This window comes from Prunus mume, unplaced genomic scaffold, assembly GCF_029339155.1.
Source record: "Prunus mume cultivar Tortuosa unplaced genomic scaffold, ASM2933915v1 scaffold21, whole genome shotgun sequence".
NCBI classification, from domain to species: Eukaryota; Viridiplantae; Streptophyta; class Magnoliopsida; order Rosales; family Rosaceae; genus Prunus; species Prunus mume.
Window position 1 is genome coordinate 149496 of NW_028296567.1, and position 12787 is coordinate 162282.

The 12787-nt window shown below is 38.3% G+C and overlaps 1 protein-coding gene and 1 pseudogene across 1 annotated transcript; both read right to left on the minus strand.

The window, feature by feature from the left end:
* Window positions 1-676: 676 nt before the first annotated feature.
* LOC148914318 (disease resistance protein RPV1-like) lies at window positions 677-1765 on the minus strand. The gene is made up of 2 exons (XM_089043743.1): window positions 1031-1765; window positions 677-952 (listed from the first exon to the last, which is right to left on the minus strand). Exons 1-2 carry the CDS (start codon window positions 1763-1765, stop codon window positions 677-679), a joined length of 1011 nt encoding a protein of 336 aa, XP_088899869.1.
* A 1266-nt stretch (window positions 1766-3031) lies between these two features.
* Window positions 3032-9413, minus strand: LOC103332398 (TMV resistance protein N-like; annotated as a pseudogene).
* Between the last annotated feature and the right edge of the window lie 3374 nt (window positions 9414-12787).

The window sequence follows — 12787 nt, forward strand, 5'->3', positions numbered from 1 at the left end:
GTGCACATTGACAAGAGAGGTAACAAGGAAAAAATATTTATGTTGTAAACAAGGGTATTCGTTGACAAGCACTGTTAGTCGTAAGAGAAGACATCAAGGTTGTACTTGAACTGGTTGCAAGATTAAACCTATTAGGTAGTAAAAGACAAGAATAAGTACATTGTTGTACGATTCAATGAGGTACACAACCATGACATGACCACAGTTGATAAAGTTCATCTATTGAGATCTCACTTTAACTTAACAGAGTCTACAAAGGTATGAGCAAAGTTAATATCCATGTACATAAACAGGTAAGCCTTCTTGAAGTGCAAGTTGGGGGATTGGAAAATGTTGGGTTTGTTAAGAGAGAGGTATATAATTATGCAAGGGATATGCGGGGGAGGTGATTGGGGATGATGCAGAGCTGCTAAAGGAGCATTTTTGGATGAACAAGAAAAGAATGAATCATTTTATTTCAAGATGGAGGTAGATTCAGAAGGAAGGATTTGTAATGTTTTCTGGGCAGATGCAAGGTCAAGACGAGCCTATAGGTTTTTTTGGGGATGTGTGGTATTTGATACGACGTTCAACACGAACCGCTATGGGATGGTCTTTGATCCTTTGTCAGGCGTTAATAACCATCAGGCATACATTGTTGTTTGGTTGTGCATTCCTAACTAGTGAAACCACGGATTCATTTGTATGGTTGTTCAAGGAATTCATTATCGAGCAGGAGCAGTTCAAGATTGTGCATTCTTCTAAATGCCTCTGCCTTGAAGGCTACCTCATTTGATGCAGCAGCTGAATTTGTTGAGGAAGAGTTAATTGATATCCAAGAGAAGTAACCAAGTCGACGTCGTCTTGAACAATTTCCATCAAAGTCTTCAACATGGCACCGCTTTTGGTTACTTGTACTAAATATTGCCTCGCTAGGAAGGATGAGCATGAGGCCCTTAATAGTTTCTGTTCCCTACTTCGAAATCAGAACATCTGGTAAGTAACAAGTTCACAAGCATTGCACAAATATAAAAGTGAGCAAGTTTCTTACAGTTAATTTTCTCAAAACATCAGAGGCATCTTTATGCCACACTCTACTACGCTTTCCAGGGTCCTTGGGTGATTCTTCACGAATAATTGCCCTTCCCATGTCTCTAAGTAATTGATGCATGATCAACTTGTTGTCTATATCAATTTCCACTAGACATCTATCAACTAGATTTTGAATTCCAATCCTTTTGTAAAAATTTAAATTGTCTAGTACTGTAATTGTATAACCCATCTTCTTTTCTATGAAGAAACAGACAATATGAAGGAATAAATTCCTGTCATGATCATCTTTTAGAGAATCAAAGCTTATTCTAAGAATTTTTTGAATCTTGTCATCAGGAATCACATGCAACTTCTGTAATGCACTTTGCCATAGATCTACTCTTTTTCCAAGTAGAGAAGATCCCAAAACTTGGAGAGCTAGTGGAAGGCCTTCACAGTGTTGTACTACAGATCTTGAACGGTTCATGTAACCTTTGATAGGATGCGCTTGTTTGAAGGCAAGCCAACTGAAAAGCTCCAGTGATTCACCCTCACCTAATCCTTTGACCTTAAACATTGCATAAACTGCATGATCATTTAACAGATTTTCATGTCTATTTGTTACGATAATTTTACTTCCTGGTTGAAACCATTCTCGCATTCCAAGAATTGCATTGAATTGCTCAGAGTGGTTCACATCATCAAGAACAATAAGAACCCTTTTGCAACGCACAAGAAGTTTGATCTTGCTCATTCCTTCATCTATGCTGTATATTTTCTTTGTTTTCCCTTTTTGGATATCCGAAAGAAGTTTTCTTTGCAAGCAAACTAAACCATTAGGTTGTTCTGAAGCTTAAAGATATTAAGAATGAATAGTATATTTCATTGATATCTGATTGATACACGGAATGACTATTATATACAAATTGATAATATCTAAATAAGGTAAATATAACAGGATTGATGTAGAGAATCAATCCAGGTTGTCTAGATAAGGTAAATACAATGGGATTGATGAAGAGAATCAATCCAGATCAGCTATGACAGGAAGGCAAAGATCAAGGTTGACTTTGATGAGAGATTGCAGATGATTGCGTTGATGATGAGATGATTTCCTTTGATGAAGGTTCCCTTTTAAAGCTGCCCTAACATCTGGAAGAAAGCTGCTACCTTGAAATGTGTCAAAGTTCTGGTTATAAGCAGCTTTGGCAATGGTGGTTTTATATGTAAGACAAACAATTTTTTTCATGCACAAATGTAAACAATTTATTTTCCTGTGTATTGAGTGATGAATAAGAGGCCAATTCCACCTAAATATTTATGATATAGACTGAGAGCTAATTAATTGAAATTTTTTAAGTATTTGATGATTAGTTTGTGGTCTTGAAATTGTGTGAATGCCTTCTGCATTGTAATTATTTGGGAAAAAAATGGAAATGGGAACTTTTAATTTTGAGTCTTTTGAGTGTGACTCTTCTTTAAAACCCAAAACAAAATATCATATGCAAATGTAAAGCATGATTACAGATAAGAAAAGTAGGGTTGGATCGATGCAAATACTAAGGAAAGTCAAGAGGAGAGTCATTGACTTATCTCCATGAGGACTTGGATTCCAAGCTCCCGATGACCAAAGAGCAGAGCTACGTCTTCACCACACAAAAGCGGACCAGAGTGGATTAGTAAGTATGCTCGCTAACTGTTCGATGAAATTCCCGACTCAGACACTGGAAGAAAATGGACTATCCCAAATCGATTGTTGTTCAATATTCTCCACCTCTCTCACTCTCTCTGCTCCAAGAATTTTGAATGGGTGCAAAACTGAAAAGAATCCCCATTCAACCTCAAGGAGCCTGCACCTTGAATCCCAAGCTAAACACAATCGGCTGTAAATCCCCACAGCTCAGCTTCCACTACAGAGCTAGACCCCAAGTTGGCTCGGATACCATCCCAGTCACTCTCAGGCGAAATATGGTTATGTAAACGTGTTACGAAGTTTCAAATGATTGCTCAACTAGAATACTTGTTTGAACAACCCAATCGGCAAATTAACTTATTAATTAATACGAAAATTTACAGGAAATTTGAAATGCACTTTATTTAAAAACACCCTAAAAAGCACTCCTGCTTAAACAAAGGAGGGCAATACATGCACAAGACGATTATGAATACATAAACATAAAAGAGCACATTTCTTACAGTTAATTTTCTCAAAACATTAGAGGCATCTTTATGCCACACTCTACTACGTTTTCCAGGGTCCTCAGGTGATTCTTCGCAAATAATCTGCAGCTTTTCCAACTCAAACTTTGATGCTTATCCTATATGTCTATGTATGAGACGACTCCTATATGACTATGATTACAAATAACGTATTCACCCACCTTATCCAACTCAAACCTTGATGCTGACGCTGACACATCTCCAGCAATGACATGATTCTTGCTCGAAGGAGTATTTGTTTCATGCTGGAACATTGTGGTTATATCTTCAGTTCTGATAGTACCCTCATTATTATTCTGCTCGTACACAAGCTGGATTCCAAATTCCTTTGTCCAGAAACTATCGGATTCATCTCTAACCGAAACACGTATTTCTTCCCCACCCTCCAATTCATCGTTTGTGAATCGCCAATGACTAAGCCATAACATATCTTCCTTCTCTTTTGGAAACCCTATTGTGACTGGCAAATAGGTCCACTTAAGACCCTTGGTCTCATTCTGATGTGAATTAAGGGAACGACCGAGTAACATTTCAATTCCTCAACAAGAACCTTACCTTGTGCATACACAACACATGCATTTAGGCCTCGGATCTTCAAATTAAGATGTGGAGGTATACTTATAGACAGCTCAGAGTTACCCATGCTCGACTTGTAGCAGAACCAATCTGGAACCTCGCTCCCAGGAAGGAATATGCTAAATATACCACATTCATCCAGTCCCTGTTTCATGCATGCACGGAGAGATTTATATATGTTCAAATATTACAGGCCACAGAAAATCATAATCATCATAAAAACTATACAATACATGAGAGAGAGAGAACCTGGAGAGGGCCTTCCTCGTTGTATGCGTGTCATGTAGTTGATCATTTCAACTTCAGTGCTTCCTATGGATTCCAAATTGAACAGACCGATATCTTTGATCATTTCTATGTCGACACTTCTCAACGGTCTTGTTTTGAACACCTTTCGAAATTCAACTAAATTCTCGCATCTCAAAACCTCATGTCCCATTGTTTTGAACGTGGTGGGTAAGTTTGTTAGTACTCTTTTCAATGAAGTACATTCCCATGCTTGCAATCTCTCTACACTTGGTGGGAGCTCGGGAAGCATTTCGAGGTTTGGGCAACCATCCAACACAAGAGTCTGGAGCTTACTAAGACCATTCATGTTTACTGATAGGCTCAAAAATGGGTTTCCACTTAGATTCAAATGCTTCAATGAGGATAGGCTACTAAGACCATTGGGAATTTCTGACAGATTGCAGTATGCCATACTTAAGCTTTTTAAAAATTGTGGCAAACTTGCACTGGTAAGTTGGAGATTTTTTCTTGGCAATACCCGTGATCGGATTGATTGCCACAATTTAACTGCAGATAACAGACTGAGTTTCTTCATGTCACTAGGTGTAGAGTCTGAGTGATTTTTAACAATCATCTGGCAGGCAGCACAAGATTTGGGCAACCAGAGAGAATAAGTTTCTGGAGAGATCAGCATACTAATTCCTATTGGAAGCTTCATGAGACTTTTGCAATCTTTTAGATTCAAGAAAACAAGTTTCTCCAAATCTCCAATGGATTCATCCACCTCTTTCAAATTTATGCAATCTTTAAGAATTAATCTCTCGAGGTTAGGGAGTCCTGACAAGTCAGGGGTTGTCACAAGGCCATGTGAATGACTGAGATTTAAGATTTTCAGTCCTAGAAGAAACTGTTTTAAAAAAGAAGTAATTAGTTTCTAGAAATATATAATCATCTTTAAATTTGTTTGTGTGTGATTGAGAGAGAGAGAGAGATTAGTAGCATACCCTAGTTCCCTTCCAAACATGTTGGAGGCTGCTGTTCCGCAAGTCAAGAGCAATTAGATTTTCCAAATAAAAATTGGTTGGTATCGACTTTAAAGCGAATCCTCGCCAAGACAACCATATTAAATTTTTTGGGAAATCTTCATAGCCTCCACTGACTTGTACATTATCAAGCAGCAGGAGTTCAAGATTTTGCATCCTTTTAAATGCCTCTGTTTTGAAACCTATCTCATTTGATACAGGAAATGAGTTTTTTGAAGAAAAACTAATTGAGTGCCAGGAGAAGAAACCAAGCCGACGTCAATGCTTGAACAGTTTCCATAATAATCTTCAACATGGACTCTTTTTCTGTTACTTCCACTGGATGTTATCTTAGAAGACTCGTCTTTTATTAACATAGGAATGTTGAGCATGAGGCCCTTAATGGTTTCTGTACCCAGTAACAAATAAGAACATTGGGTAAGTAACTTGTCACATGCACAACACGATTACGAATACATAGACATAAAAGAAGATATTTCTTACAGTTAATTTTCTCAAAACATTAGAGGCATCTTTATTCCACACTCTAGTTCGTTTTCCAGGATCCTCAGGCGATTCTTCGCAAATAATTCCCCTTCCCATGTCTTGAAGTAATTGGTGCATGGTTAACTTGTTGAATCCATCAATTATCAGCAGACCTCTTTCAACCAGATTTTGAATTCCAATGTTTGTGGCAAACTCACATTCATCAAGGACTGTAGTTGAAAAATCCTTGTCTTTCCCTATGAAGAAACAGGCTATATGGAGGAACAGACGTTTGTCATGATCTTGCAGAGAATCAAAGCTTATTCGAGAATATTTTGAATTTTCCTTCATAATCACATCCAAGTTCTAATGCATTTTCCATACATCTGCAGCTTTTCCAAGAGAGAAGATCCTAGAACTTGAAGAGCTAATGGAACCCCTCCACAGTGTTGCACTACAGGTCTTGAAAGATCCATGTAACCTTCGCTAGGATGGGGTTTTCTAAAGGCATGCCAACTGAAAAGCTCAAGTGATTCATACTCATGCAACCCTTCCACCTTAAACATTGCATAATTCTCATGAACCTTTAACAAATGTTCATGTCTAGTTGTTATGATTATTTTACTTCCTGGATGAAGCCATTCTCGCATTCCAAGAATTGCATTGAATTGTTCCAAGTTGTCCACATCATCAAGAGCAATAAGAACTCTTTTGCAACGTATCCCCGTTTGATCTTTGTTATTCCTTCATCCAAGCTGTATATTTTCTTTGCTTTCCCCTTTTGGAGATCTGAAAGAAGGTTCCTTTGCAAGTGAACCAAACCATTGGGAAGTTTTGAAGTTGCTCTAATATCTGCAAGAAAGCTGCTACCTTGAAATTTATAGAAGTTCTGGTTATAAGCAGTCTTGGCAATGGTGGTCTTGCCAATTCCACTCATCCCATAGACTACAGCTACTCCAACATCACTTGATCCATCTTCTAACCACATGTTTAGGCCTTTCACACGATAATCTATTCCAACTACATAGGGATCGACTCTTAATCTCCTATTCCATGTGTGATCCAGTTTATTTCCAATAACTTCAACTATATCTTGGATAAACTGCGACTCGTACCTATAAAATATTGATATCAAAATACACAAGGCACAAAAAGTTATTTCTTTTCAACAAAAAGAAACTTATTTCTTTATTATTTTTATTTTTATTTTATAGAAGAGAATTGATATATATCATAGGTTGAAATGAATCATATTAAGCAAATGAACTTTCAAAACAGAAGTGCTGCCATCTAACAACTTCATGAGATTAAAGAAAAAGCTTCAACATAATCTACTTTAAAAACCATCCAAGAGAGAGTTAAAACCACCATTTTGGGAATGAAAAAGTACCGATCTCCTAAAACCATCCCTCCCAAATCTGCAACATCTCTGAGAGCTTTTCTCCACTTCTCCACCTTGTCCATCTCCTTGTTGAAGCCTTTGTTGGTGTCGGCAAATGCTTCTTCAAAAATTCCTGTCTGGTTCCTGACATGGGATGGATCCACATCATAGAAAATCGGCATAACCATGTGCTCATTAGTTTCTCTACGGTCCATGATCGTCACTAGTTCATCCAGGCACCATCGAGGAAGCGTAGTCCTTGGAAGACAATGATAGATACTCGAGACTCTTGTATTGCTTTTTGAAGCTCTGCTGAAATATTTGCTCCTCTCTCGATTTCGTCATCATCTCTAAAAGTGTGGATCCCTGCCACCTCCAAAGCCTGTAGAGGTGATCAGTAAATCCCTTGCGTGTATCTGTACCCACAGAAACTTAAGAATGCATCATAAGTGCACCGGTGAGAGGACGGACCTGCTGCGTCTGGTAGCAGCCATTTGTATGTTCAGCTTGTGTTTGTGTTTGAGAAATAAAATCTTGCTCTATAAAGAGAACAGAATAAAGATAAGAAAAACAGAGAGCGCATGACAAAGTCACAAAGGTAGTGACCAAAGTGATAAAGTAACAAAGTCAATGTCTATTGCCCCACCAGCCACTTGAACATATTTATGATCTCGATTTTCACACTGTGAGATGCGAGAGATGTATTGAGGACGAAGCTTCCTCCATATGAATTGAACACTGGTCCACTGCTAAAGGCATTACTTTGGTGTGAGATTTTATTACAAAAGGCATTACTTTGGTGTTATTATGAACGGAACCACTTATTATAAGTAATAATTTATTTAGTCAAGTTTCCGATGTGGAACTTTATATTCTTCACCATTAACTACTTGAAAATTTAAGGGCAAAACTAAAAGTTAGACTAAATTGCAGGGGATGAAAAATATGGTCATTCGAGAATACAGATAATATATATTTCGTAATAAATGGACTATAGCATGCTCACTTGTGATGCAAATTGAAATATACATGTTCAAGCAAATTGACTAAATGATTCATGGAGTGAAAACTAGCTAATGGAAAAAGTGGTCAAGTACTTGATGAATAGTTAAATAATGTGTATGACAGATTAATATACTAAGAATATAAATGTTATAAATGAAAAACAACAGCCAGTGGACTAGAAGTCAAGTGAGTTTCATTTTGATCCAAAACAAATATTAATTTATAGACAAATGTGAAACAGACAAAGATATAAGAGCACTTTCAGCAGTTTTCCCTTTGCCATGGCAAGGGGAGGACTAGGGCAGCTACTATTCACGTGAATATTGGTTGCCCTTGCAAAAAAGCAATGTGTGTTTCCAGCAGTTGCCCTTTGCCATGCAAATACTATTCATTTTTTTGTTTTTTTACAACTCTTTTTACATAAACAATTAATTTGAATAATATTTTCAGATAGGATTTTTGGGTTCCTACGTGTCAATACTATTCATATCTCATAATCGGATAAAATTTTCGGTTTCAAAATTCAGATAAATTTCAAAATTCAAAATTCAGATAAATTTATTTTTTTTTAAAAAGAAAACATTTAATAAAATACCTTTTTATTCAAAACATTCCATACATAAAAAGCAAACCACAACCAAAGCATTAAAAAAACAAAGCATAACTAAAAATACAACATAAACATAATAAATAAAAAGAACATCCTTCACTTCACTTCATTCACCTTTATTGCCTTTCACCAACCATAAATGCTCCATCAAGTCAACTTGACGTCATTCATAAATATACGACGATTGCATCTCCGTGTAGTGATCAATCATACGGGGCATGAAACTACCATCCCTAACCAACGGTTCATGCTGCACTGGTTATCCATTTGGCCTAATGAGTTTCTCATAAATTCATGTCAAGGCCGTGTTCATGGGATCTGGTTCATACACTTCATCAACATCGTAATCATACTCATCCTCCACAATCATGTTATCGAGGATGATGCATGTCATCATTATGCTCTTAAGTACCTCCTCGTCAAATAGACGCGTCGTGCCCCTAATAATAGCCCAACGAGCTTAGAGGATATCAAAGCACCTCTCCACATCTTTGCTGTAACCCTTTTGATAGGCAGCAAATACTTTTTGCTTTTGGGATTGGGGATGTGGAAGTGATTTCACAAATGTGGTCCACCGCGGGTAGATACCGTCAACTAGATAATACCCATTCTGGTAGATGGTATTGTTGATTTCATAGGTGATATTCGGGGCTTCACCTCTCAAAACACCATTGAACACCAAGGATTGACCCGGGACGTTCAAGTCATTTTGAGATTTGACAACTCCGAAGAAGGCGTGCCAAACCCATGTATCGAATCTAGCAACGGCTTCAAGGATGATACTTTTCTGCCCTTTCCTATTTCCATAATCCCCTTGCCAAGCAATTGGACAATTCTTCCATTGCCAGTACATGTAGTCGATGCTACCAATCATGCTAGGAAATCCTCGAGCTTGACTTTTATAAAGCCGTTGCGGGTCCTGGCGTAGAGTGCGTGTAGGTAGTCCTTGGTGTACAGAGTTTCCACTGCATCACAAAATCTCATCAAGCTCTCCAAAGCAGTGGACTTCCCCATCCGGGCAATCTTATCCACCTAATCAGCAGATGACCTATATGCCAATATTCATATAACAGCTGTGAACTTTTGCTCGAGAAGAAGTCCCAAATTTCCAGCAGCATTTTTCGTTTGAACAAAGTATGCATCATAATTGCAAATATCATGCATGACTTTATTGAACAAATGAGGTTGGATTCTATATCGAGCTCGAAAATGAACATCAGAGTTCAGAGAATTTGGGATAAAATAATCTTCCATAAGATTCTTGCCCCGAGAATGTCTATTTATGTCCACATTCAAGGCACAGCGTTCTCGTGAACCACGGCGGCTTTGGTTTTCTTCATCAAGCAAAGCCACTGCTATGACAATTTGCTGATCTAGTTCTCTCTGTGCCCTTTTGCCTCTCGCTACGCCATCTTTCTCTAGTTTCTCGCTCTTGCCTCTCCAAAACCTCTTCCATGTCTGACATTTGAGAATGGAGAATGAAATCTAAAATATGAGAAATGAAAATGTAGAGAAGATTTGGTGTGGGAGGTATGAAAGTGAAAAAAATATTGAGTAGAAAGTGAAAAAAATATTGAGTAGAAAATGAATAATAGTAGAAGGAGAAGAAAATGTATGAGGATTTGGTGTTAAAAGTGAAGAGTATTGGTTGGTATTTTAAATATAAAAAAAAATCAGTAATTTTTTGGTATTTTTTTAAAAAAAATTTCAATTTTTTTCATTTTTATTGCACAAAATTGGTTCTTTGTTGGATTGTTGGAAAAAAGCTGATCAAAAAGCCCAGCGCGCACCACGTGGACGAGAGCCATTGGCAGCTCACGTAAGGCGTGCAATTTTTAACGTTAGGAGTGCATTGCATAGCAGCGTAAAAAAATTCAAAGCAGGAGGTTGACTCCAGCAGTGTTAGCGATGACATCACCCGACCCTGGCTGAACTCCACCTTAGGCCAGCCCCAGTGGCCCCACCTCCACCTGCTTGCTTTTGTTCTTTGAAACCACTTTTGGCCCAAACCAACCCCCCAGCCCGAGTCCAGCCTTAACTGCTGGAAATGCTCTAAGAAAGATGGAGCGTAACTAAAGCCAAGTGGAGTCAAAGTCAATGTTGATGACTTATCTCCATGAAAGTTTCAAGTCAAGGGTAATGAGGACCATTCTCTCAAATTAAATGTTGTGCATTCTCCACCTCTAGTTGATAATCATAGTTGCTCTCCGTCTCCGCCATGCTCAAATTTCAATTGGATTGAAACCTTGCGCTCTCTCTGTCTCCAAGAATCTGAAAGGGTGTAGAACTCAAAAAGCCGCATGGTTGAGCATTTGCTCGAAAGCAGAAAGGTCTTGGAAGTTGAAGAAGAGGAGGCAAGAGATGCTAATAGAGAAGCTGAAGAAGGAAAGTTTAATGCTAAGAAAGAAGGCCAAAAGTCACAATTGGTACTTGTGGTTTTCTTTTAATTTTCTCCTTTTGGTTTACTGCTAATGTTTTTTTATAGTCAAATGTTCAATTTTTTTTGTCAAAGTTAAGAAGGGGTAGGAGCATTTTCTCAAACATACACTGCCAAAATGCCATGGGATTCCAACGTGAATACTTTATTAGGCCCGTTTGGTTCATGGGAAAGGAGGCTTGGGAATGGGAATTTAATTGCTTTCCCATGTTTGGTAAGTCCAGGCATGGGAAATGGTTGCCTAGCACATGAGAAAGTATGGGGGAAAGTGAAGCCCTCCTCTTAACTTGAGTTTTGTTGAGTTTTGTTTTCCCTCCTTATGGGAAAGTTTGGGAAAATTAGCCTGTTGGCGTGACTTTGGATGTGTGGCTTTCATTCATCTCCACAAAAATCAACGTAGCAAACTTGATCCCTATGCGCTGCGCTATGTTTTTGTGGGTTATGCCACTCATCAGAAAGGCTACTGCTGTTATCACCCTCCTACCTGACGTACCTATGTCACTTTGGATGTGACCTTTCTGGAATCTGAGCTGTTCTTCCATGACCCATTATCCAATTCTACGCTCAGGGAGATACGAAGTGAAGAGCGAGGTGGAGCAACTTGGAAAACAAAGAAATTCTCCTATGTATAGAAATGATCGATCGTCCCAAGTGCAGAGCGAGATTACTCTCTGCGAAAGCAATCAATCACCCATTCATAGCAATCAATTGCCCATTCATAGCGATCAATTGCCTTTACCTGATCAATGTGAAAATATTTCGATCCGAGTCTCACACTCTGAGACAATACAGAACAACAAGATGAAGCCCCATTCTAACTCAATACCAACAGACCAATCTCATTGAGAATATCCTTGAGGTAATTACTCCTACTAGACTTATGCATTTAGAAGATAAAACTATTGGATATCAATTACCTTTCAGCAAAATCATGGGAAGCCACCAAACTGTTATTATTCACCGATATTGGCAAGACATTCAAGTATCCAATTGCAAATCATGTATTCACTGAGAAGCTGTCAGAACCACTCAAGGCTTTTGTGCACTAGTTGTCTGCTATCCATATTCCAACCAAGATCTCTGAAGCATTAAAAGATCCTAAATGGGTCCAAGCTATAAAAGAGGAGATGAAAGCTCTTGAGAAAAATTAGACTTGGACATTGGAGACTATACCACGAGGAAAAAAGACTATCGGATGTAGATGGGTGTTTACTATAAAACACAATGCAGATGGATCTATCGAGGATACAAGGCAAGACTTGTGGCAAAATGGTACACACAGACCTATGGTATAGACTATGAAGAAACATTTGCTCCAGTTGCAAAGTTAAACACCGTCAGAGTCTTATTGTCCCTTGCAGCTAATTTGGATTGGCCACTACACTAGTTTGATGTAAAGAATGCTTTTCTACATGGCAAACTCATGGAGGAGGTGTACATGGACATCCCTCCTGGATATAATACTACTCGGTTAGACTGGAGCAGTTTGCGGAGTTCACGAAAAGCATTGTATGGATTGAAGCAGTCACCACGTGCATAGTTTGGACGGTTCACCATGGCAACGAAGAACAATGGTTTCAAACAGTGCAACTCAGATCATACTCTGTTCTTGAAACATCGAAAAGGGAAGGTAACAGCATTAATAATCTATGTTGATGATATGATTATTCCTAGGAATGATAAACGAGGAAATATCACAGCTACAAGACTATTTGGCTACGAATTTGAGATGAAGGATCTAGGTGGACTCAAGTATTTCTTGGGAATTGAGGTGGCTCGATCGCAACAAGGCATATTTCTCTCTCAAATGA